At 44.0% G+C, this 27640-nt stretch overlaps 1 protein-coding gene across 5 annotated transcripts in view; it reads right to left on the bottom strand.

Moving 5' to 3' along the window:
- SCHIP1 (schwannomin interacting protein 1) overlaps nucleotides 1-27640 on the bottom strand; it is a 572399-nt gene that overhangs the window by 120316 nt on the left and 424443 nt on the right. For 2 of the 5 annotated variants that reach the window (XM_058730338.1, XM_058730339.1), the window contains one exon: nucleotides 1403-2107. In XM_058730338.1, coding sequence (XP_058586321.1) covers nucleotides 1403-2107 — 705 coding nt within the window. Of the gene's footprint in view, nucleotides 1-1402; nucleotides 2108-2320; nucleotides 2467-2632; nucleotides 2732-27640 lie in introns of those variants that run through there. The other 3 variants (XM_058730341.1, XM_058730340.1, XM_058730343.1) reach the window with 3 other exon arrangements.

Genomic DNA, 27640 nt, shown 5'->3' with positions numbered 1-27640 from the left:
TGTTTAAGTCCAAGGAGCTTAATCAGGTATTTTTCTCAGACACTAAGTGGGAAAAGGATGTTTTCTATTGCAAGGTATAATACATAGAATTGGCTGTAATGGAAAGATTCCACGTCTGCTAGTGGCCATGGTAAACAGCTGGGATTAAAATGAGTGTGTTAATTTAATAGGTAGTTTCTCAAGGGACACTAACCAGTGGGATCTGTCAGCCAAGGGCTCCCTCTGATAGAAACCATGCCAATTTCTCTGTGAAACGTGGTTAGTGTCCTCACCCCTGAAGTCAGAAGTGCATGCACCCAATTTCCAGTAGCCCCAGGGCCCTGGAGCAGAAAAATTACACCTGCAAGCCAGCATTCTCCCACACTGCCACACAGCTGCCACACACAGAAAGCGGCTTATTGAAACCGTGTGCCCTTCAGCCCCATTTAGGGACATCATTAACGATTTCAAATTACAACTGTTGCTTTATCTCAAAACAGTGATAAATAGCGGAGCTACATTCATGACGCTTTTAAGTCATTGATTTGCTCTCCTCTCAGGGGCAAAAAAGATGTTGAGACAAGTGCAAACCTGCCAGAGCTTCTTATTATAGATGCAGCCCTCCTTCTCTCCCTCTCTCTGTTCCACTTCAGCACCCCTCCCTCTCTGGATTTCCTGAACTGAGGCAGTGTGTGGCCTCCGGTAAGGAACTGCAAGTGGCTCCTTCTCAAAACAAGGAGGGCTTCACCAGAGAGGCTGAGGCGACAGAGGCAACAACCACTCTCTCACCCTAGCAGGTCAATGCCCCCCATTCCCCAAGTCAACAACAGGTCGGGTTTCAGAAAGGAACAGTCTCAGGGCAGGGCGGTCACCCATTCAAATTCAGGAGCATCTGCTTAAACGCGAGACGGAACAAACCCTGCTGCCATACCGGAGGTGTGGGCAGGCGAATGTGAGCGTGTGCACAGGGACAGACTATATACATGGGCGAAACGTTAGTGGTAACGAAGGGAGACCCACCACGGTCGACAAAGCCACAACTATTACCACTTGAAATATCACCCGCAGGGCACTGGCTTCGGTGCCAAAATTTCCCCGGATTTATTTTCAGGCAAGTGACTCACAATCTCGTCTCCATAAGTAATTCCATTAAAATGAGTCGCCGGTTCCACTAACTCGACTTTCCGCTGCCCTCTGGCTGCCCCTCCCTCCTCTCCACCCATCCTGCAAACCCAGACAGCTCACAGACTGAGCAACCGTACCCCAGGGTAGCAGAAGGCAGGCTCTCAAGCCCGGCCCCCACCCTCGCGGAAGGATGAATGGGGCCGCAGGCGGGTGGGAGAGCCAGGAGGACGCGTGCGGGCTGTGCGCGCGGTGTGTAAGCGTGTGTGCGCGCGTGGGCACGCACCCCCGGCCAACTTACGGAGGTGGAGTTGGTCCTCGTTTGGCCCTGGTTCCGCACCTCCTGCTCCCGGAACTGCAGTCCAGCCAGATGCTTCTCCAGTGCCTCCCAGTCCATAGGGGGCACCGGGGGCTCCTCCGGGACACACGTCCCGCCGTCCGTGGGCTGAAGGCAGAGGACCCCAGTTGCCGGACCCCGGCCGCCGCGTCGGCCCCGCGCGGGCTGGGGCTTCTGGACCGCCCGGCGGGGGCCCCGAGAACCGCTGGGCCGGCCGGCCAACACCACCACGTTGCCATTGTGCCTGAGGTCCTGGGGGTCGTGCGGGTGGAGGTTGCCGTTGGGCACGGGGGGCGGCATGGCAGTGGTGGCGCCCTTGCCCCCGCCGCCGCCGCTGCGGGTCCTGGCGCTCACGTCCCCCGGCTCCCGGGCCGGACAGCGGTCATCCCGGTACCCCCGCTCGTCGCGCTCGTCCTCCTCTTCCTCCTCCTCCCCGTCCTCCTCCGGCGCCCACTCATCAATCACCTTCTTCTGGTAGACCGGGAAGGGCTCCTCATAGTCCTCCAGGGCAGACACCAAGTCCAGACTGCCTCCCGGCGACGACGAGGATTTGCACTCGGAGCAAGGGGTCACTTTGGTGGAGTTGGACTGCGAACTGGTGCGGCTGCTGCTGCTGCTGCTGCTGCCGCCGGCGTCACTGCCTAGATCCATCCCATCCTCTCGGTAATCCTAGAGGGGAGGAGGCAGAGAGTGAGCTGCCGGGCCGAGCCTGCTCCGGCCCCCCGCCACCCGCCGCGAGCACTCCGGCCCAGTGCCCCGAGCCTGCCTGGTCGGAGGTGCACTCCCGAAGAAGGCCTGGGGACGGAGCCGGCACGAGCTTGAGGCTTCCCTTCGCCCACCGCCGCCCCCCCCCCCCAACCATACTTCCTCCCAGTAACTAACCCTCAGATTAGCAAAGGGGGTGCCCAGCCACCAGTGCTCACACTTTCCATAAGAGGGTCCCCGGGGCGCGCATGGACTTTGTTGTAACCATTTTGCGCCGGGAGCACCCCTGCACCCCGCCCCAAGGATTCTCCGAGAACCAGACACTTTCCCGGAGAATTATAATTCCCTGGGGGCGGGACCGAGAAGAGGGTGGGCGGCTACTGAATTCGCACCTCGTCCCGGGCGCCGAGACCACCCCCCACTCGGCCCCGCCTCGCCCCGCCCCCGCCGGCGGCTGGGAGCCGGCTCGGTTCGCCAGCTGAGCTTTACTTTCTAAGGAACCGCAGGCAGCTCGGAGGTCTCACTCCCGCCTCCGCATCTCCCTGACCGGCCCCTCCTCGGCCCGCCGGAAGGCTCGGGGTGGAGGGGCGCTCTCCGCTTTCGCAGGAGAGGGTGGCTCTCGCCACCCCCAAAGGTGTGCGGGGCCGGGCGCGGCGGCGGTAGCTGCAGGCGCCGCCGCCGCCGCCGCCGCCGCCACCGCCGCCCTGGGGGAGGGAGGACGCGCCCTCCCGGCGGCGGAGCCGGTCCCGCCACCGAGCATGCCCAGAGGCTGCCGGGCGCGGCGCAGTCCGTTCTCCCGGTTTTCGCGGCTGCAGTCTCAGGCGGGAGGCGGGAGGGCTTGGGTTCAGAGAGGTCGGGAAAAGGCCGAGGGAAAGGGGCTCGGGGCGTTAGGGATGCAGACCTGGCCAATTAACAGGGGCGGCACCCTGGGGAGGGTGGCGGGTGTTAACCCACAGACACACACACAAAGATTTTCTGGGCGCGTTTCAAGCCCTCTTTTCAGGGCTCGTTATTCTGTCTTAGCTTCCCGGTACCCCCAAAGCGCGGTCGCGGCGCATGCTAACCCACGCGGAAGTCCCCGAGTGATCCGGTGAAGGACCTCCCTCCCCCCACACGCGCACAGACACTAGCCCTTGTGGGAGCCCGAAGTGACGTGTGCTGGGTGGTCATGCACCATCATTTCCCTTCCACCTTCCTCGGCCACTTCCTCTCCCTCCACCGCCCTGCTCCAGTCGCCTTGCCCGCGCCCCTTCCAAGTTCAGGCTGTGGGCGGAACCTGTTGCTTTAGCTCACGCTTCCTTCCCGCTACCGGCTGCACGCTGAGGATGACCTCAAGAGAGGTGTGTGTCTGGGGAATGGAGAGCTAAGTGGAAGATGGGACTGATACCTGGAACGTTGGTGAAGAATCTGTTCTAAAGGTTTAGGCGAACCTCTAAAGTCCCTTTTGGCCGCCTCCAATCAAGGAGACATTAAAGGAAGGGAAGACGTGGGTATCAGGTGACGGGCTCCTGGCACTTGCACTGACTCTGCGTCCTTAAATTTTTCTGGAAACCGAGTCAAAGAAACCTATGCTGGGTTTTTCAGAATGCACACTGGTTCCCTGAATTTGGCAGCTCATCTCATTAGGGACAAGGTTCCTTGGAGTGAAGATACCATCACTTGGAAAGCATAGATGGGTCATAGAGCACCTTTTCAGGGTTAGAGATTTACTGTGAACCAACCAGTTCAGACTTGTAAGAACTGGGAAACAAGGAAATGCCCTCTTAAATGTTCACACACACACACATGTGAGGTGACGGATGTGTTAACTAGGGGATCCTTACACACTGTATGCTTGTGTCAAATAACCATAGCATGCATTTAAAATATTTAACAATTTTATGTGTCAATTATACCTCAGTAAATCTGAAAAAATTCAAAAAGAAAAAAAAAAAAAAAACAACAACCCTAGCACTTAATTTTACAATGGATTGGGGGAAAACCAGTTTCCCTGAACTTCCAGATTTGGGCTGTTACTAATTATTCCCAGTGAATTCTAGCTTGGACCAGGCCACTACCCTGGCTTTGCACCCTCCAGAGGGAGGACCAGAGGAATGCTTGGAATTCTTTAGCAGGGAGTGGCTGCCATCCTGACTTTTCTTCTAGGTCCTAATTGGGACTTGGTGCAGAGACCCTTTGTTTAAGTGATTTCAGTGAAGTGTGACTCTTTCCAGTCCTAGGTAGGCCTGAGCCAGGGAAGATAAACTAATCTTTTAACTTGCCTGGAAGCAGCAATCTTAATGAATACAGGAAATGGGGCCTCTGGTCTGGCCCCTTTACAGCTCTTCTGTAAAACAGGACTGATTATAATTTCAAATGTCTTTTATGGTAACATCTGTAAACAGCCTGCCTTGTGCTCCAAATATGGTTTGATTTTGAGGTTGCTGTGAAGCCCTGGGTCAGCTGGCTGCCCGTCCCCCACCCCCTGCCCCGTAGGATGGATGTGGCCCTAAAAGTGTTCAGAGATGTGGGTAGGAAACACCGGGTGCTGGGAACTAGATAGCTGCTTTTCAAATCACCATGTGAATTGGCAAGGGTTAGGTCAGGAAAAGCTCACTGCTCTGGGGCAGAACACAGGTAGACAGATAAGTATTCATCAACTGGAGTGATAAAAAGTTGTGGTCTCAGTCCCAATTTTTAAACATTAGGACCTCCTCAGCCACCCACCCAGATTCCCTCCTGGGCTCCTACTCATCCCCCCTGCTGCCCAGATGGTCTGTGTTCAGGGAATGCAAAATAAGGCCTTAGAAAAACATTTGGCAAGGTAAATCCACTGCCAAAAACGCATGGCATTTCAAAGCCAAATATCTCTGAATTATCTGTCCTTTTAAATAATTTTCTGACCAGATATTCTGGATCAGATGGGAAAGTACCAGGTTTCGTTTTTTCTTTTCTCTTCATGCAAGGTGCCTGGCTAGCCCAGTTTCCATTCTGTTTCCAGCCTTCCATCTCCTGCCAAGAACTGTCCCATTTTGGAACAGAAAGCCCTGCCAATTCCTAGGCCGGCGACAGTCTACAGATATGTCCAGCAGGATGGAGAGATTATTTGGAAAGTGATTGAAAGGTCCTGTCTTCCTCTTTATAGGACCGTGTCCTCAGGTTAGGAGCTTGCGGCTTACAGACTTAGATTTTGTCCCCTGCAACCTTTGTAAATTAGACATCAGAGATGTGAGTCAAGTGGGTGTCACCGCAAACCAGCACCTTCCCCCATCAGTCACCCCAGTATGGACCACTGTGTCCTGAAATTACTAAACAGTCTCCCTACTACCTATGCCCATTCTCTGCATGCAGCCAGAGTGCCTCTCTGCAATGCAGGTCTCTCCCAGCTCCTTTAAAGTCCCCTTGGCTCCTCATTTCCCTTAAAGGAACTGCTTCCTGCCCAACCCTCCCTCCATTTCTTTTGGCAAATTTCTACTTATCCTTTATGTCTAGGCTTAAATGTCACTTCCTCCGGGAAGGCTCCTGATTCTCTGTACCGCCCACCTAAAAGGAAGCAGGTAACTTTCCCATGCTCCAGAGATATTTATTGCACTCATCATAAATGCTGCATCTACGTTGCCGTTTAATTGCATGTCTTCTCTACTAGACTCAAGAAAACCATTTTCTGCCAAGACCCAGGCCACACATACGTATAAAAATATTTAAAAGTTTCATAAAACCCTTATTTGTAAATCCTATCCTAATTCATTTAAAAGAAAATTTGCTCACACTTCACCATTGACTTTATAACCCTTAAATGGATCAGTGCTCCTACTGGGAAAACATACTCTAGAGGAGTAAATACTCTAAGGGAGGAGCTGTTTCTCTGTTTTGTTCATGATAACTGGAATGGAATAGAAGCTTCATCAATATGTGTTGCTGTAGGGGCACTGGGGTGGCTCCGACGGTTAAGCGGTTATGAGTCCAACTTCAGCTTAGGTCATGATCTCATGGTTCTGGAGTTCAAACCCCACATGGGGCTCTCTGCTGTCAGTGGAGAGCCCACTTTGGATCCTCTGTCCCCCCCACCCCCCCACACCTCCCCTGCTTGTGCTCTCTCGCTCAAAAATAAAAACATTAAAAATATATATTGGATGCTGGGATTATTAATAATAACATTTAATTCTCAAAAACTCTATCAAGAGGGGCACCTGGGTGGCTCAGTCGGTTGCGCGTCCAACTTCGGCTCAGGTCATGATCTTGTGGTCCGTGAGTTCAAGCCCCGCGTCGGGCTCTGTGCTGACAGCTCGGAGCCTGGAGCCTGTTTCAGATTCTGTGTCTCCCTCTCTCTCTGACCCTCCCCCGTTCATGCTCTGTCTCTGTCTCAAAAATAAATAAACATTAAAAAAAAAAATTAAAAAAAAACCAACTCTATGAAGAAACTAGTATCTCCATGTACAGGTGAGATTGCTGAAGATAGTAAGATTAAGTAACGCGGCCTAATGTCAAAGAGCTGGAAATCTAGGTGGCATAGCCAAGATTTGGACCCAGGTAGCTTGGCTCCAGAATCTTGGCTGCTAGTCACTCAGTGAAAGGCTCACTACCCTTTGGTCTGCATGCATATGGATAAATTCACAGAGCAAAATGTCAGAAAGGGCTCCTTGCAGCAAGTTCAAAGGAGTTCTGAGTCTCCTGCCCTGCAGGGGCTCCTTGGGCAATATTTCTGTCTATGCAGAGGAGAAGGCAGCTGGCAAGAGCAGCTGTTCCCTGATGCACACATGTGCTCCACCTCCTCAACTGTCAACAAGTTCAGTGCTATTCGGCACATTGGGAGACTTAATTGTGTAAAAGAAGAGTACAGACACCCTGGAAAATGAAATTTCCAATTGTATGAACTACATGCTTTTAATTTCCCCGCAAAGCAAATCCTTTCAGAAGGTAGCCATGAGATTGGGATTTTCATTTTTGTCATGAACGGAAAACTGGAATAATACTCCAAGGGTAGGGATGACAGCATGTTCCTAGGAGGTCAGTGCTATTTATAGGATGTTAATCTGTAAAGGCAACATTTGAGAAAAGGCATGACTGAAATATTTAAATTGTAAGGAGTATAGATAGCTGGGAAAAAGGTTTATTTTCAAAAGTCCCAAACTAATTCTGAAATTATTGCCCCTAATGCTGAACCTTCTTTCTCTAAGTTGTGGCATTTAGAGTAATAAAGAAATGGCTGGCAAAGAGGTTTGTATTTCATCTTTATTGCATGAATTACATGCAAGTCACATGCAGTATACAGATGCTCTCCTATTTCATCACCTGAATTTAACTACATGGTAATATGTAGCAGCACTGTGGGGCCAAGTGTCCTGGATATAGAACATCTGGGCTTAGTTTCCAGTCCTGTCTCTAACCAACTTTGTGACCTCAGTTTCCTCACGAAGGGGGCTAGACTGCATGGTCATGATGTTACACAAATAGTCAGAATTATGAGTAAGTGAATGAACTAAAAGGCTTCTTCCAGCTTGAAGACCCTTTGGATTTCATCCTAGACACTATGGGAAATATGGTATAAAACTGTCTCTGAATGGTTTCATCACCTTCTCTGTTGGGAGACACAAAGTTGGTTTCTCTATTAACTTAAAACCAAGGTCTCTCTCCATTGGGCAGGCTGAATGCATGGCATTTCTCCTTTATTTCTGGAGAGCCAATGGTTGATTTTTAACTTTTAGTCTATATGTATAGATATTTTGGAGATGGATCCTATATACACCTAATTTTTTTTCTTTCTTTCATTTACAGAGCTATATATTTTTTAAGTTTATTTATTTATTTTGAGAGAGAGAGAGAGAGACAGCATGAGCAGGGAAGATGCAGAGAGAGAGGGAGTGAGAGAGTATCCCTAGCAGGCTCCCCACTGTCAGCGCAGAGCCTGCTGTGGGGCTGGTACTCATAAACCGTGAGATCATGACCTGAGCAGAAACCAAGGTTCAGATGCTTAACCGACCGAGCCACCCAGGCACCCCTACATAGCTAAATTTTAATGAAAAACATCCCTTTAAAAAACATTAACATCTTAAATGTTTAGGTTCTCTAGAAAACCATGAGATTGCACTTATTTCCTGCATTTTCCTCAATAAAAATGAAATGGCAAAATTTAGACAACCTCAGCCCTTAAAAGATAGCTCCAATGACCTATTTCCTAAACCTGAAACCAGGACACTTGGCTTGACATATACCAAAGTGCTTACAAAAACTAGGTAAATGTATGAAATGAAGATTACTCTAAAAAGTCTACAGGTATTGGTGAATAAGGCAACTCTAACTGACACTGATAGTGTCTTTCTTTATCAAGGAAAAGTCACACAGAGAGTGTCAGTCAGGACCTCAACATATGGCTTCACAGATTGTACCCTGTCTGGTGCCAGGAGGATTGTGATCTGCACCACAGGTGCCTGCCAAGAGGGACCGTTTGGCACCTTTGCCTAGGTGGTGGGGTAAATGGCACCCCCTAGGATTGTGCAGTGCACAATTTGCACAACAGTAATCAGAGGCTCTATTGGGAATCTCATTAGAAGGAAATTTGTTCTCTGTTGAGGAGATTGGAAGAGGAAGGCTGCTGTTCTTTTCCTAATAAATTCATACCTCAGATCAGATGGCATTGACAAAAATTCAACTTATTTAAACTCTCCTCATCTTTCTTTTTCCAGAAATTCTTTGTCATCATATTCTACCTTCCTTAAGTTCCTAGCAATTCTTGAAAATGCAAATCTGTAAGCAACTCTGAATTTATTTTTTGAGCTTCACTGAAGGGCATATATTACATAAGAGGACATTTAGGAAAAGCTACGAAAGTTTGTAGTCTCATTGCATGAGCTCAGGGAAGCGTTACAAGTCACAGGCACTGAAACCATGTGCACATGACCCCAGTACAAGATGAATTGCCCCAGAAATTGTGTGCCTTGTGCTTTGATGTGTTATGCTGTCAAAGAGGAACATCCTCACAGGATGCACTAAGAAGTGAAAACTCTGTTCTGGTCACTTCTCTATATAACTTTGGAAGTGTTATCAAATCAGAAAATAACTACTGGCATTGTCAGTGCAATCCAAGCAGGAGGAATGTATCTGAACGTGAAGGAGGAGGCAGCTTGGTGGAACAGGAGGGAACTCTTCCAAAAGCCTTGGCTCTGCCTCTGAGTAGCTCTGCATTTATGGGCAAGACAGTTCCCACAGCTCTTTGGGCCAATGGTCTTATCATGAAAGGAGAGTGGTATGAAATTGTTGGAAGTCTCCAAAGGTTAGGCAGGTAAGGTAAACGAGTGAAGTAGGCAGCATTGGTGACAGGGAGTTCTGGAGCAAGTCACTGAGCTACTGGACAGCACAGCACACGGCATCCATATGAAAATGAAGAACAAAAAGCATTTTTATCTTCAGTTTACCCCTGGATCATCACTTGGACCTCTGCTCTCAGCTTTAGATGCCCAGAGTTCTAAGACTACATAAACATGAAAGAGTTAGGGAAACTATCCATCTTGGCTTGTATAGGATGGTCCTGCTTTTATCCTGGCATCTTGTCCTGGCAAGCACCTTTCTTGTGCTTATGAACAGCACCTTTCTTCACTCTCAAAAGCGTCCCAGTTTACATGATAAATCAAATGATCACTCAAGGCATGGGGGAATTTGAAAACTGTTCAACTTCACTAGTAATCAAAAAGATGCAATTTCAATAATAATGAGGTTACATATTGCCTATAAAATATTTTTAAATTATTGAAAACATAATATACAATGTCAGAATGAGTGTGATCGGGGGTGCCTGGATGGCTCAGTCAGTTGAGCGTCTGACTTCGAACTCATGAATGGTGAGATCATGACCTGAGCTGAAGTCGGACACTTAATCAACTGAACCACCCACGCACCCTTGATAAAATGTTTTAAATGTCTTTGCAAAGTTTATACCCCATAACCTGTTAATAATTCAACAAGTATTTATGGAGCACTTACTACATGGGTGGCCCTGAGAGATACTGTGGTGAAAGAGACAGACACTATTTGCCCCAAATGAAAGTTCACTCTAGTAGAGAAACAGACATTACAGCAGAAAAAAGATACCCAACAATTTAGATTACAATTTGTCATAAGTACCCAGAGTAGACTCATACGATGCTGAGAAAGCACGTAGGTAGTGTGTGTATTGGAGGTTGCATCTGAAAAAAGGGTTGGTCAGCTGAAGAAGAGGGAGGGTGTTAAAGGCAGAAGAAACACCTTAAACAAAGGGTTTGAGGCTGATAGAAGCCTAGCTTACGTGAGTAGCTGAAAGAAAACCACTAGGTTGGAACAAGAGAGTAAGGGGGAGAGTGGCAAGAGAAGGGGTTGCCATTAAGATCTTTATCCTAACAACCGCGTAAGGACTGTAAAGGCAGATTGACATTTTTAGAAATGTTCTCCTCAGTAGAGAACTACCAGAGGATAGAAGGACCGAGAAGGACAAGAGTGGATGCAGAGAGACCAATTAGGAAGCAAATATAGTAGTCCAGGGAGGAGATAAATGTGGTTTAGGTGAGGGTGGGGAGATGGAGAGAAATAGAAATATTAAAGATATATTTAGATGGAAGAATTAACAAGACCTGGTGACGTAATAGAGAGAGACGTCACTGATGGTTTCCAGCTTTGTATCATAAGCAATTTAGTGGAAAGGTGGTATCTCTTCACTGAAATGGGCAACAAGGAGGGGGTTTGGTAGCAAGCAAAAGAAGGGAAGATACTGAATCATTTTTGGACATTTTCTATTTGAGATGGTATAAGACATACAAGTGAACATGCCAAGTAGGTATCTGGATATGTGTGTCTGGAGCTTAGCAGTGAGAACTGGGGCTAGAGATGTAAATATGGGAGATTGTATTTGAAAGCTTGGGTATAGGTGACATGTCTGCCGACAGAGAGAGTAGGAAGAGGTAGGTCACATTTCTAACCCCGAGGAACTCCAGGGTTGATAGATCTAGAAGAAAAATGAGTTTGTAAGAGACAAGGAACAAACTGGGGGGAGGAGACAATAGTTACTCTTTTAAAAATCTAGCCTAAGGACACAGAAATGAGGATCTATATTTATGCATAAAGACGCTCATTGTGGCATTTACAAGAGTGAAAAATTAGTTTCAACCTAAATGTCAAAAACTGGTAAGATATTTAAATAAATTGTGACACATTCATTCTGTGGAATAAATGCAGTCAAATACGATGCTTTTGAAAATCATAATATTAAATGACTAAAAGAGGATATACTATCATACATACGTTATCCACATTTTAAAAAATTAAATGCTTATTATGCCTAGGAAAAGATGTACCACATGTTAACAGTGGCTAAAGATGGATGGTAATATTGCAGGTGACTTTTTACCTTTGTATCTATTTGTATTTTCAGTTTCTTTACAATAATCACAAAATGGGTAGTAATATTGTTATGAAACAAAGAGAAATCATGCAGATTTATTTTACTTAAAACGAATGCTTCTGAATTTGTTGAAGAATTCCATTAAAAACAACTGTTCAGATGAACTAGAATTTATTTGTATAAATTCTGCGATGAATCCTTTTATAAAACAAATCATTTTCTGGTTCCATAAATCACTTGCTAGTTTGAAGTTTTTGAATGTCAGATTTTATCTCAAAATATGGATTGGTCAGCACACTTCTGAAAGAAAGTTTGAGGTCATAATGGACTGAAGCAGGGGTCAGCAAACTTTTCTGTAAAAGGGCTAAAAATAGTAAATACTTTTGGCTTTGTGTGTCATATAGTCTGCTAAATTCTTTTTAAAGCAACCCTTTAAAAATGTAAAAATTCTTAGCTCTCAGGTCACACAAGAACAGGTTGCAGGCTGGATTTGGCTCACAAGCCATAGATTACTGACCTCTGGACTAAAGGGTGAATGCATAAGAGCAATGCATAATACTTTTTCATTAAAAGTTACCATAATATTGTAATATCAGGACTGAATCTTCAATTATTAGAGTACTAATAACTCTAACAACCCAAACTGGACTCATTTTTGAACACAAAGCTTGGGTTCATTTTCAACACAAAGCAGAGTAAATGGAAAACTTCTAAAAAAACCACTTTTTAAAAAAAGTTTACATATCTTTAGTAGAAAATCCTATGCAAATATGCCAAAAAGTTGGCATTTTTCATCTAGAAAGTAAAAGCTAAAGGAAAATTTATTTATTTGTACAATGAGAATCTTTTCCTATTTCTTCTGCAATCTTGGATTTTTGGTATTATGAGGGGAGTGTTGTTGTTATATACAAGAATCAATTCACTTGTTCATGTCACAAATCTGGGACCCGTCCTTGTTCCCCTCTCCCCAATCCCCATTCCCGTCCCCCTCCATCACCAGGTATACTTAGTGCTGTTAGTGCTCCAAGCAGGTCCCTGTTCCTGGCCACCACATCAACCCCCAAACTGCTGTGAGTATTGGCTATAAGGGCTCACGGCTATCCTGTGTGGTCCAATTTATCCATCCACCCGCATCGAGCCAGGCATACCATCTGATCCACCTTGTGCCTGGCACTTCCCATGTCCCTATCCTGTTTCTCTCCCTTCCTTATAGGTTTATCTCTCAGTGAACCACCTACATCCAAGTCCCTCTCTAAGGCTTTGCTTCTAGGAAACCTGACCTAAGACACCAAGTCTTAGCGAGTCTACTTCTTAAATATATTTGACTTTCTGACCACTATTTCTGCTTGGAGAAAGCCACAGAAAGAGAGCCACAGAAAGCAGAAAGCCACAATTACAACTTTATTCTAATCTATGAATAAATTTCAAAATTTAGTGTATGATGTCAGGAACTTTTATGAATATTAAGAACTCGTTTTTATAAAATTATGCAGCAGTGATCTGATAAAAACACCCATAAGGATAAAGAACTTGGAAAAGGTTTAGCTTTCAAATGACATTGCTATTAGAATTATTGTTAATATCACTAGTACCAGTGAGTGGAAACAGCTGCATCTCCAATACTATCAATTCTGCTAATTGTTACTGCTTATATTTTTAAAATTATACTAATAACTAATAGCCTATAAATAATCTTCTATTATAAGACCTTTCCCTTTTATTATACTATAATAGGATCATTGATGCTTAGTATGATGTGACTATTTGCTGACTCCAAAGAATACCTTTATTAGGATATGCATATGTGTTCAATTTATCTTCTCAATTACACCTACATTAAAACCTTCAAAATTAGGTTTGCAAAAACGGGCTCTGTGCAAGCAGTGGAGCCTATATGACTTGTGACCTCCTGCTCCATTGCATTCTGGTTAATGATTCACACTAACCTTCAAGGATAAGCACCAAGTAAATCCAAGGGTTTTGGGTGGCTCTTGGGGAAATATTCACACAGTGCCAAGCAGTTTGAGGACTAGACCTTGTGCAGGGTGGGAGCTGGAAGCGTGATGGACACGTATCCACAGATAGGGAGATAGTGCGCAAAAGCACATTTTCCCAATGGAAACTTGGCAGTTTTTCCCGACTCCATCTAAAATGATTCTCTCTCCACCTCCATTGTGGAAGTAGGAAATTAGCCACTTCTGTATTTTGTCAATGAAATGCAATTTTCGTCAACTTATTCATAATTATAACTGGTAAATTTATTATGAAAAACAAAGCAGACCATTCTTTGGTTTAATAATCACTGAAACGGGTCATGTTTAGTTAGCCATTATTAGTAAATAAATTACCCAGCAAGAGAGGCTAACATGTTCTTTTCTCCTTACTTTGTGGAGAATTGGTTAAAAACAAAACAAAACAAAACAAAACAAAACAAAACAAAACAAAAACCTGTCAGTATGCTCTTATTTAAATAGAGGCGAGTCTAGATTACTTGAATATAAGGAGTCTGATTTTAGGAATTTCTTTTCACTCTCATAAAATGACTTCAGTGAGTTATAGCCACATTTTTCAACCTAAGCATAGGCATGATTGCCCAATCTCCTCCCTCATGCGTGGTGGAGGAGATAGAGACAGACTCTCCCTCAGGTAGGAGCTGGGCGCAGGGCTGGAGGGCAGTGGGTTGGCCTGAGCTGGCAGGTGGGTATCTGGGCCCCTATAGGTGGCTAGGCCAAGTCACAACTGCATGGCTATCACCTCCAGGATTTTCCCATGCTACATTCCATGTCTACTCCTATTTACATATGATTTTTCTTTAACCAACTCATTTTTAAAGTCACTCAAAAAAGAAACTTTGGGGGTGCCTGGGTGGCTCAGTTGGTTGAGCATCTGACTCTTGATTTCAGCTTGGGTCATAATCCCATGGGGATTATGGGACTGAGCTCTGCATCAGGCTCTGCACTGAGTGTGGAGCCTGCTTAAGATTCTCTCTCTCTCTCTCTCTCTCTCTCTGTCTCTCTCTCTCCCTCTCTCTCTCCTCTGCCCCTCTCCCCACCTTATACATGTTCTCCCTCCCTTTTTCTCTCTAAAAAAATTAAAAAAAAAAGAAACTTTATATCACTATGATTAATGAAATATAAGTATTATTTGGTAAAATAGAAGTGAAATATACATCTGCATTTTATCAACTTTAAGCACACTTTAAAAAATAATTTTAACCCCTCTGAAATTGGAATGTGTCTTAGAATCCATGGCAGCTTGCAATTATAATTAGCAACCTCTCTGTTGTTCTCAGCAGCACATAAAATAATGATGTGTTTTACATATCAATGGTATATTAGATTTGATGAGTATGGTAAATTCTATAAGAACAATGTTATTAAACTTGTAAAAATGAAAAATAAAAATGCCGAACAAAAAAATAAAATACATCAAAATGACATATAAAATGTATGGCTGCAAATAAGTTTCTTTTTGAGAGGAATGGCACTTTTTGATCCAAATAGCGAGACACCCTAACTGATGGTTTCAGACAAAGATAAGGTTTTGCACTGATGAGACAAATCTGTCAGTTTCTATATCAACCCACATTAAAAATCTGAACTTGCATGAGGATATCATTGGACAGCTCAACAAATATTTAATTATTTTTTCTGTAAAATATAACATAGTTAAGTGTACCTATACATACCCTGCAACATCAGGAAGTGACATTTCAACATATCACTGAATTAAAACAGAGATGCCTGTGGAATTCAGTGTTTGGGAATCCTTCCTTATTGATGTTATTCCTGGCTGTCTATACTTCTAACGGGCATGGCCAAGGGTTCAGTTATTGAGGGCTAGAAACAATTGATGATTATATCTGAGCACCTTGCCTCTGGTTTATGAGGTCCAGGTAAGGTTGATTACCATGGCACTACCTATATTTGTTTCGTCCTAATCAATATTCTCTGTGAAATCACAGGTTTTTTGTGTTCAATTCCCCTTCCTCCAATATTTATGAATATAAACACAAGACTATCAAAAGACACTTATCTGAGTATCACCTAAAAATTATTGTGTACCACACTCTGGGAAACACTCATCTAGAGGAAGCACCAAATAGAAAGGACTCAGCAGAAACAGGGACTATTGGGTTACAGCTAGAACCAGATGGGACAGGTGGGTTAAGAAGGGCAGTTAGGAGGCAAAGACTGGAAAGGCTGCCCAGGACCAAGAGCATTGACCCAGACCCGTAGAGAAGGCTGTTGGGTAGGGAAGTGCTACCTTAAAAAGATAACAGCATTCATCTATGTGTTCCTCTGTTCATTCAGTTACTCATTCATTCCAATACCTACTGTGTGTCAGGCACTGGGTTGGACTCTGGACAGAAAGAGTTGAAAGAGGTCAAAGAGCTTACATTCCAGAAAGGAAACAAAGAATATCCATGATTTCAGCTGGGTTTCAAACTGCTTGGGTGGGCATGGTCAAGAGTGCTATGAAAAAGATTTTGGGGGTGCCTGGGTGGCTCAGTTGGTTAAGCAACCAACTCTTGATTTTTGCTCAGGTCATGATCTCACAGTTCATGAGATAGAGCCCTGAGTTGGGCTACATACTATGAGCGTGGAGCCTGCTTGGGATTCATTCATTCTCTCTCTCTCTCTCTCTCTCTCTCTCTCTCTCTCTCTCTCTCCCTCCCTCCCTCCTCCTCCTCCTCCTCCTTCTCCTCCTTCTCCCTCACTCATATGCGTGTGTGCTCTCTCTCTCAAAAAGAAGATTTTTTAAAGTTTATTTTAAGAAAATAAATAAAATGAAAAAAGATATTGGAGGGAGCATTTAACTCAATGTGGACAGCTCAGGAAAGCCTTCTCAAAGGAGTGATGCTTGAATTGAGTTTTGAGGTACAAACAAAAGTTGCAGAAGTCCTCCCGGGGCCAACTGATGAAAAGACATTCCAATCTCAGGGAATAGTATGGTCAAAAGTTTGGAAGTGTAAGAAAGCATTGTCTGTTACCCACAAATAACTTGAAAAGACAGTAAGTATCAGAGGATATTAGAGAAAGAGGCAAGACATGGCAGGAAAGCAAGAGCTGGATGTGAAGGATACCGAGTTTGAACCTGAACTTGAAACTAATAGGGACCTGAAGGCTTGTAAAGCAGAAATGGCTGGATTATATAAGCGTTTTATATTTAGACTGATGAAAAGTACATTCTGTAACAAAACATAACCTGAAAGCCTTAGCCAGAGTCTGGGGGGTCAGCATATGGAAATCTGCATCATTGTAGAAATGATTTGAAGTATAATCAAGGAAGAGTGGGCTGCTGAATAAGAGTGGAAGTATAGATGATTAGCATTGCTGATGGGAGGCACTGGACAAGCCACACACAAGCACCATGAAACCTCCCAGGTGAGAATGAGAGTTTGGAAGGAAAAGAAGAGGAGAAGCAAGTGCTAAACTTTGCAATGAAGGCAGAGGGATGGCTGAACCAACAAATAACAACGACAAGGACAGCTGGAGTCCTCAGGTAATTCATAGGATCAATTCTATATCTTTATATCTATATTCGTTTGTTCTTTTTAAATACATTTTTATTATGTAAACACTTCAAACATTTACATAATTGAATAGTATAATAAACCCTCACGTACCTATCACCCAGTTCTGGCGACTATCAACCCTTGGCAATCTTATTTCACCTATAACTGTCCTACTCCCCCACACCCACTAGATTTTTTTTTTTTCAGTAGGCCTCATGCCCAGCGCAAGGCTTGAACTCACGACACTGAGATCAAGACCTGAGCTCAGATCAGGAGTTATACGCTAAATCGACTGAGCCACCCAGGTGCCCCACCCACTAGATTATTTTGAAGCAAATCTCAGACACCATATCATTGAAGACAATGGTCTTTTTTCTCAACCCAAACTTATATTGGAATTATAGGATATGATGAATCTTGTACTGTGGCTAACTAGAAAAACACTGAAAATTAACAAATACAGAAGGAAAGTCTACTCTAATTTAAACAGAAATTAAATCGAAGAAAATATGAACATGATTATCAGTTAAAGAAAGGAGTAAAATAGAATAATTTATAAATAACATGGATTTGGTAAACAAGGTTATTAACAAAATCTCATGACATGAATGCAACTAATGAAGTTAAATATATGAGCAGGAAGCATACAGAAATTTAATTTAAAAATGTGTAAAGCATCAAAGAAGTAAGCTATGAAATAACTATGAGATGGGACAGAAAACCTAAAAGCAGAAAGAGACCTAGGCCCAGGATACAATGGGGAAGCAAATTAAGTGTAAGTTAGAATATAGTGCAGCCCATTTAAAAGAGATCCCAGTTAATTTCTCCATTCTGTAATTACTTACTGAGCACCTGCCACACATAGGGCAGGGCTCACTGCTCCGGAATGTCACGTGCCTTTAGTAAACCATCTTTGCTGCTTAAAGACAAGGCAACAAGTGACCTGGGGGCAAGCAGCTGTGTCTACCTGATTCTGCCTGAACCTCATCCAGATTCTTAAACACCTGACTTCTTGAGAAAGGGAGGCAACTGGAAGGGGTTCAAAGAAGTGGAACAGAAAATAATTAGAGGAAGAGATTGATTTAAACAGAAAGATCAAAGGAATCAAATATAGGGAACTTGGCTAAGCTAGGGCTCAAGGAAAAAAAAAGAGCTATTTGAGGCATGTAAAGAGTGAAGCAAAATAAGAAATACTGAGCTGGTGCACAGAGCATAATGGAGAGCCCTAAGATGGAAATCAACCCAGGGAAAGGCAGGCAGAGGGCAGGGCCAGGTGCTTACCTGCACAGCACGGTACAACAGCCGGATTGAATACATTCTGATATTAAACAGGCTTCTTTTTGATGGCTACCTTGTGTTAGAACAACAGCTTCAGGAGAGCAGACATTATTTTTAACCTTTCAACTTTGGAAAAGAAAGTGTGTTAAATCACTCCTGCCCTGGCCAGCAGGATAGGGAGCACAGGAGATGTATTTTCTCTCAAATGTAATTCCTAAGTAAGTTCTAATGTTCCTCACTCCCACAAAGTTTTTTCCAGTCAGCAAAAATTTTACTAGTGAAGGCAGAGAGATAAAGAGGGAGTGAAGAGAGAGGGGAGAGGGGAGAGGGGAGAGGGGAGGTAGTAGGGGGAAAGAGAGAGACATCTGTATTGGCTCTATGGTTTCTGTTTTAAGTTTTCACTTAAGGTCTTATTGGCTTTATTTTGGCAGCTGTTTTTAGTTACCAATCAATGTCTTTCAGACCCTGGGTCCTTGTTTTTTTGGAGGGGTCAACTTCATCTGTTTATTTTAAAATACATCACACATACAAAGGAGGATACAAACACATATATGCACAGTTTAAAGAATAATGATAAAATGAACCCCATCTCTCCATTTTAAGTCAGATCATTCTGGCGTCCCTGATGCCCTGAGTATCCTAGCTTGGTCACAGTTTTCTCTCTGCCTCTCTCTCCCACCTCACAACACCATCCTAAAATGTGGCTTAATCCCTTGCCTTTCCTTATAGTCTAACTACAAGGTATTTTTGAGAGTTTGGCTAAGTTACTCCATGGTTTTGCTGCCTTGTCATCCATTTTGTTGTCCAAGTGGCCTGTGGGGCCTTCAACTGACACTAGCCCCCCTGGGCAAGCACATGCCCTAGACAACAGCCCACAGAGTCACAAGCAAATGTATGCTTCTGATATGACACCTCTAATCGAACTTGTGATCACCAGTGTCCCCTGCTTCCCAGGGTCTTTTCCTGAGGTGCCCCTTAGATAAGACGTCATGGAACTTCTCAAAACTCTGCCTCTTTTGGTTTGAATAAGGTTTCTTATTGTCATTAAACCTATAGTTGAATACTCATGGTGGTCCTCTCCCCTACTCCCAGGACAGGACTAGTAAGGGCCAAAGGGACTTGCTTCTTTACGTAGTGGTCAGGAAAATTAAAAACAGTTGAGTTCATGACACTGTTGCTCCAGTTGGAAACAGGACTCAGAAAAATGGATGGATGAACCATACATGGCACATCACCATGAAGAAGTGGAGATGTTCGTTACTCTTTGTCTGGGGACAGGATCTTGGAATTCAGTATCCTTCGGGGACAGCACCATTAATTCCACGCTTTTTGGGGCAGTGTCTTCTTGCTCCAGCCCTGTGGTAGATCCAGTGGCAGCCCCCCCTCCTCAGTGCCGGGTTCAAGGAAGAGGCACACTCAACTCTGTTTCCCTTTTCCTTTTGACCCCTTTCTTGAGGTTGGAATCACTCGTGCAGGGTCCGCCCTGGTTAGGCTGAACTCATCAAACACTTGGCCACTACCCAAAAGTTTTGACCACATGCCCTATCTCAATCCCCTCAAATCCAAACTCCTGGAACTGGATCAGGCTTGGATTTGTCCTATATCAGGCCACCTCCACTGTGATTCCCTGATCCCTCCATTCTCAGCACCAACCCAGCAGAGCTTAGCTGTATTGTTGATTTGGCTGGACAAGCAAGGGGTTCCATCCCACCTGGCCCTCCCTAGGTTCTTTAGCAATTCTGAGGCCTTGGAGATTACAGATTTTAAATAAGTGGAAGGATCAAGGGTGGCTGGGTAGCTCAGTTGGTTAAGGGTCCAACTCTTGACTTCAGCTCAGGTCATGATCTCACCGTTTGTGGGTTCAAGCCCCATGTTGGGCTCTGTGTTGACAGCTTGGAGCCTGCTTGCGATTCTCTATCTCCTTCTCTCTGCCCCTCTCCTGTTTGTGCTTTCTCTCTCTCTCTCAAAATGAATAAACATCAAATAAATAAATAAATAAATAAATAAACAAATGGAAAGATCAAAACTTATAAAGACAAGAGGCAGGCAGTTTTAAATTTTCTGATCCCACCCCCCCGCTCCCCCGCCTTAACAGCTTAAAGATGCATGAAGTTATAGAGAAAGAAATCTGGAAATTTCTGCTCAGCTTTTTTTTTTAATTGGGGTAGAATTATATAAAACATTATATGTATTTCAGGTGTGCAACATTATAATTAGACATCTGTATGTACTACCTAGTGATCACCACCCAGTCTAGTTACCATCCACTGCCATATAATTGACCCCCTTTACCCACCTACTCAGCTATTTTATACTAGCTCTTTACAAATATAAGACATTCCTTAAAGACTAGGTGAAATTCGAGTACTTCTAAAATCCTGTGAAACTGGTATAGCTCAGTGGAGACATAGGGTATTAGAAGCTGTGATAATCTGAAAATTATTGCTATAATATCTAAAATTCCCTCTTCTTGCTCTCTCTCTCTCTCTTTTTATTCCAAGAAGTCCAGGATGTTATGTGCAGAATATATGGCTTTTAGCAAAAGCTGGCTCTTGAGCTTTGAATTGGCTTGGGCTCACTCTTCTCTATTTTTATATCCTCTCTTTCCATTCATTCAACAACAAACAGTTATTGAACATCTAGTAAGTGTCAGGTATAGTGCTAAGCACAGGAGATTCTATGGAAAAACAAAACTATGGCTTTGGTGCCTCCCTTCAGAGGAGCAGAAGAGGCAATAGAGGGACAGAGGTGCCTGGTGGCTCAGTGGGTTAAGCATCAGACTCTTGATTCTGGCTCAGGCCGTGATCTCACGGTTTGTGCAATGGAGTCTCATGTCAAGCCCCTCGTCAGGCTCTGCGCTGACAGCAAGGAGCCTGCTTCGGATTCACTCTATCCCTCTCTCTCTTTATGCTCCTCCACTGCTTGCGTGTGCACTCTCTCTCTCTCAAAACAAATAAACATTTGAAATTTTTTTTTTAAAAAAGAGCTAATAGAAGGACAGAGGTCTGCAAAGAAAGAAGGAAAAGCAATAGTGTGCTAGGGTGTGTTATGGGAGCATTTCAGGAGCCAATGGGGATAGCATGAAGAGAGTTATTAATTCAGAGTAAGACAGAGAAATAGAACACCGGGAAGTGGATGGCTTGGGGTGCAAGAGGTCTTAGAGGAGAGTGAAGATCTTGAGCTGAATTATGAAGTGTAGTCGCAGGACACATTAGAGTCTGAGAGAACTTTTGATCTACCCTATTTCTGAAGTTAAGAAGGTGACCCTTGGGGCGCCTGGGTGGCTCACTCGGTTAAGCGTCCGACTTTGGCTCAGGTCATGATCTCGCGGTCCGTGAGTTCGAGCCCCGTGTCAGGCTCTGTGCTGACAGCTCAGAGCCTGGAACCTGTTTCAGATTCTGTGTCTCCCTCTCTCTCTGACCCTCCTCCATTCATGCTCTGTCTCTCCCTGTCTCAAAAATAAATAAACGTTAAAAAAATAGTAAAAAAAAAGAAGGTGACCCTGTCCATATTTGCATGGGTAGTTGGTAGCCAGGACAGGACTTGTTCATGGAAACCATCTGCCCTTTCCTTCCTAATACGTGCCTTTTGTGGTAGGCAGTGGGTGTGTGCCCAGAAATGAAGGCAGAACTTCCTCTTCCTTGGCTTTTACAGGTTAAGTCAAACCACTTGATATTTTAGTTCCTGGGAGCTTGGCTTCTGGTCATTGGGTGATGGGTTTACAGATTTAATGTCAGGGGTGGGGGTCCTATCTGGTTTCTGTTTCTTTTCAGTTTCATCTAGAAACTGGAAGGCAGGATACGCTCAGGGGGTACCTGACTTCATCAGCACCAGCTGGAGGCTGTGGTTTATCATTCTGCCAGTCTCACAACCATTCACCTGGGTCCCTTTGGTGACCACCCTCCTCTGATCTCAGAACACAAGATTCTAGTGGCAAGACCCACCTCCTGACTTCTACATTCACTGAAACCATTCACTAGGGTGGGTATGGCCTCAAGCCAGCCACATCCTCTCTCTTTTCCAGGCAGCCCCTTCAGGTCAGCCTGGAAGCTAGGATGATCCCACCCCCCGCCCCCCAACCAAGTATGTGAGAGGTGGGTTCTTCTGGAGATAAACCCGAGGCATTACGGGGGCCACTTGCAGTGGGGGTGCCGTGAGAAGAGATGGCTGCGAGGAGACAGAAGAACACGGCAGTGAGGGGGATTCTCTAAAATTTCAGAAGCTGAATTGCCTTGGTGGGGGAGGAGCTGATGCACCTGAAAACTATTTGCAAGGCTTTACTGCTCAAGTAAAATTCATACTGAAATGCCTGTAATCTTTTCAAGAGATTTTGATGTTCACTTAATGTTTCCCTTTCAGCAGAATAAATGTGGACTTGGCCCCTGTTTTTCATGCGCTTAGGCTCTGGTTTTGTAAAATGATACACGTAGGCTAATTCCTATTGACCCTTCAGAGAAAGAAATCATATATTGTTATTCAAGAAGCACATGTAATTTTATCTCTTTTTAAAAGCCCCAATCAAATAGATTACCTTCCTGAGCTATGAACAAATTGAAATGCACACGGATCTGCAAGGTTAAAGAGCAAGAGGATAAGGACTTGCATTTGAAAGAACAAGGTCTTCTGGCTGTCATTTGGTGCTGCAAAGATTCTCTTAAATGAGTAGAGAGGAAACCAGCTGATTCTGAAACCAAAAAATCTCTCTCTCCTCTCTCAAAAGGGATGACATAGGTGTGTCAGAGCAAACAGTGTCTTGCATTTCTCCAACAGTCTTCTTCAAGGTAAAAATACTTCCCCAAAGCCTCTACTATTCTTCCCCTGCCCAGGCCACCATCACCTCTGCTCTGGACTACGGAAAGAGCTGCCTACTGACCATCCTTGCTTTTACCTTTGTCCGTACAGGATTCACTCTTCACTCAGTAGCCAAAGGGATCTTTTAAAGATCATTTTTTAAAGCTTACAACTCTCCAATGGCTTCCCAATGTAGTTAGGATGCAATTCAAACTTATCTGGATTTCTTGATAGAGATAATATGTGCAGCATAGTATGAGCAGAACAAGTCTCATGTGAGTCCATCTCAAGCCGTGCAAGATGTTTAGCATCCCTGGTCCCTGCCCATTAAGAGTCAATTGTTCTCGGTCCTCAACTCCAGCATTTTGCATCCATATCACTATCTGCATATCTTCAAACACCTCCAGGAAGGTGTTTCCTCCCCATCACCCCCCCTCCTCTGAAACCCCCTATTAGCCTACTTGACCTGGCCCCTGCTTACCTTCAACCTCAGGATCTTTGCACAGACAGTTCTCTCTGCCTAGACTGCTCTACTGCCAGACTAACTTTGTTTGGCTCTTTTTCCATATTCAAGTCTTAGCTTAAATGTCACCTCCTCAGAATGGCCTCACCTGACCACCCCATCTAAAATAGCAATACACACACACACACACACACACACACACACACACACACACAGAGTTAATCTCTCACTGTGCACATATCACTATACATGATTTTCTCCTTTATTTGTTTACTTGTTTATTGTCTGTCCCTCCTTCTAGAATGTAAGTTCTATGAGAGCAGTGTGTTTTGTTTGCTGCTACATTCCAGCACTCAGGCATAAATTTGTATAAATGTCTATTGACTGAATTAAGGAGACGCCATGAAGTTATAGATCACTTAATCACACACATAAAAATGTCAGGAAGAAGCAGAAAATCATTATGAAATTCAGTTTTCAGATACGGCACTGAGATACTAAAAATAACAAATCCCACACTGAATATTAATGATGGAGGGAGGAACAAAACTAGAAATGCCATTACCTCCTTATGAAGTCACAGTGGATTATCCAGTATAAGGCAATCCATTAGATAGGTCACACAAAAAGACAAATAACATACAAAGACTATAATCAACATAATTCCCTTGTCCCTACCACTTTAAGGCTACATGCCCATGTGATCACCACTATCTATATCCCAGTTGCATTTCATTTTACTTTACGGGTTATACCTTCTCAAATCTAGGCTCAAAAACTTAGATTCACCTTCAGAGAAAGGGAGGGAAAAGGAAATAAGTTGTATTGTTCCCTACGGAACAAATTTGAATACTTATCTCTCATCTCATTCTAGTAGCTGACAAAACTGATCCATGAATGAAGTATAGTGTAGGGATGGCGAATACATGGCATCCGTGTTGCCCCTCTCCACTCTTGCACCATTGGCATGTATGGCTCACCAATTCCAGAACTCACTCCTGCTGAGCACCCATTCTGCCAGGGACTCCTCAACTCAGTGCTCCAGGCAGCTGCTACCAGTGAATCAAAGCTGGCATACAAGTTAAACATCTATTGCCAGCCTTGGAATAGTGGAAAGAGACAATCTTTCCAAGTACATCTGAATTTAAATACCACACCTGTTGTTTGTCACTTACAACACCTTGGTTTTTTACCCTCTTTCTGTTTGTTTCATGATACCAAACGAGGGTTGTTAGAAATTACAAATAACATATGTAAAGTGTTTAGCACAGTGCTTGTTACAATTAGAATTCAATAATAGTACTGTTTAGCTGTGGTTAGAAGAAGGCTCCAAGAATGGAGCAGGTGTAATTTTGGAAGGTGGGAGGAGTGCAGGTCATTAGATACACTAGAGTGAGATTTAGTATTGGACCAGTGGAGTGGTTCCCAAGGTGGTTCCCAGGCCACCTGTGAACTTGTCACAAATTGCAGATATTCAAGTTCTAGCCTGGACCTACAGATCAGAAGCTCTGGGGATGGGTCCCAGAATTCTGTGTGCGAACAAACCCTCCAGGTAATTCTGATGCCCGCTGTGTTCAGTTTGGGAACCACTGTGATAGAGAGAGGGACAGGGAGGGAAAATAGAAGTGATGAAGCCAGGGGAGAAGACTGTCTGCTCCCCTGGTGATGAATCAGAGAGGAAACAAGGAGAGCCACCCCTCACAGAGGCCATATCAGCACTCCTCACCCCAGTGGCAACTCTCTCCAGGCAGGATAGCAGCTTGCCATAATATACAAAACAGACCGGAGCACACTAAGAGAATATGGGCTTGTAGGACAAAATTAGGTAAAAGGAAAACGTCCCAAATGCAGCCCCAGTGTAGGTAGACAATAGACTAAACTTGAAAGGCTCTTTCTTTGAGTAGAGGTAGGTGGCCATTGTCCTTGGTTTTTTCAAATGCAGCTTTGACCAGGGCAAGAAGCTGGTCTAGACACTTCCTCGAGCTTCTCTAGCTTGGCAATTTCATGAACAAATTGTATCTGACAGCTCAGAGTGGATAGTGGGGGTCGGGAGGAGGTATGTCAGGAGATGCAATCCTCTACCAGGACTTCTCTGCTCTACCTGTTCAACCTAGACCACTTGCTTTCCCCCATTCCACCTCTTTATGCCAGACACAGAAGTGCTTCCCATGCAGTTAAAAGTTAAAAATATTTTTAAAGAACATAATCAATCTGAAGTCCTGTGTGACTCAGCAGGTTTTAAACCCATTTCCAAAGTTAACCCCTGCAGCCAGATCTATGATTGCCTTAGCATCTACTTATCTTTGGTTCCACCTAATTAGAAACTTAAATTCTCATTAAAAATTTAATTTACACATCCTTAGACACATACTCACTTGCAGAATGTTCTAAAGGGTGTAGACAAGATCTAAGGCCAGTATCTTATTAAAGTACAAGGATCTTGTTAGAGACTATCAGACATTCAGATCCAACATAATTATTGAGCACCTACACTGCCAAATTTCCTGCCTTTCCCACAACCATGTGCATAGGTATCATCATCAACTCTATAATGCAGAATGAAGAACAGAGGCTCAGACACAGAAAGGAACGAGCTCAGGGTCCCCATAGCTACTTTAAGTGGCCAAGTGTGGATCCTAAACACCGGTGTCCTGACAGAGGTGTTTAATCTACAACTAGAAGATCGGCTACAGGGGTGACCTTCCCTTAATTTAGTTAAAAATGACAGTTCTCCATTCCCAGCTGATGTGTGTGCTGTGATTTGTACTTCCAGTGGAATGTTTCTGCTGCTGAAATTTATCACCACCTTTCCAAACTGGTGGAGGGAATGTTTTCATTTTAAAAGTATGTTATACACAGCCCTCTTGCAAATAAGGCAAACTTGTTCTTGGCTTGAAGTGAACGATGTAAACTCTAAAATTAACACTAACCATGTTCGTAATGACAGCTATGTGCATGTTAGGAGATTTTACCAAAAAATATCATTTGGGTATTATTGAAACACTTGGAAAACGTGCCTCACAATAACCAAAAACTCACTTCAAATATGTTTTTAAACTTAGCTTTGGATAGATCCCCTCTGCTGAGATTCTAAGGTGGCTTACCATTGTTGTTCAAGCATACGGAATATTTTTATACGAAAGGAAAACTCCCAACTGTTCTTGTGTCTCTGAACGCAGAAGTGGGTTTACTTTAAGAAGAACGTCCAGGGAGCCTGGTTAATAAGTAGGAATGGGTTTCCTAAGAAGACTGGGCATCTTATTTTGAAGGAGGGTGAGAAGAGGGGGTGAACCGACTATGGTTCTAAAGTTGTGCTACGGAGCTGGTTTCTGTTCTCAAAACACATTTCCTCCCCCAAGGAACAATATAGTTTCCTAAGTCACAGAAAAAGAAAGAAATGAAAAATCACATTTATGGAGGCTCTTCTGGGTTCAGGTTCCTCTAGTGCTTTTCACATTGTTAATTATTTACTCTCTTCACAAAGAAGGAAACCAAGGATCAGACTGGCAGTGTAACTCACCCAAGGTTATGGAATAAATGAAGGGACCGAAAATTTAGCCCAGACATCTTCTAAGTCCAGGTCCAATTGATTTTTTCCACTTCAATGAAAGTCCCTCCCAATAAGGTACAATTTTAATGGTGAGGAAACTGAGACACAGATAAAATAGTTTGCCTCAAATTGTGTCGTCAGTCTGAGACTGAGGGTCACTGTGTGAAATGTTCAGGAAGCCACATCTTTTTTCCTTTTCAATGCCTAGATTTAGCTTATGAAAGATCACAGTATGTTACTTTTAGAGATTTTCCAGCTTTGGGGATGGGATTTTGTTTTTCTTGGCAGCATTCATTTTTGAAAGCAGTATATTTGACACTGCTTTCTGGATTTAGCTTGATACAAAATGAAGCAAAGTTAGACCCACGCACTCTGCTCTCTTCCAAATTGTGAATGCGTGAGTTAACTTTTTGCTCAGGACATCAGCGTTTCTGAAGGAGTAAGGCCCAAGTAGAGTCTTGTGATTTTTAGAATCAGTAGATCTTTCTATTCAGCAAGCTATAATCACCACTTTGCCCACCCATCGTAAGTGAGAAGAGAGAAACTCTTGC

This window comes from Neofelis nebulosa, chromosome 5, assembly GCF_028018385.1.
Source record: "Neofelis nebulosa isolate mNeoNeb1 chromosome 5, mNeoNeb1.pri, whole genome shotgun sequence".
Classification (NCBI taxonomy): domain Eukaryota; kingdom Metazoa; phylum Chordata; class Mammalia; order Carnivora; family Felidae; genus Neofelis; species Neofelis nebulosa.
The sequence above is the reverse complement of the archived record's forward strand: the minus strand, read 5'-3'. Positions and strand labels throughout refer to the sequence as shown.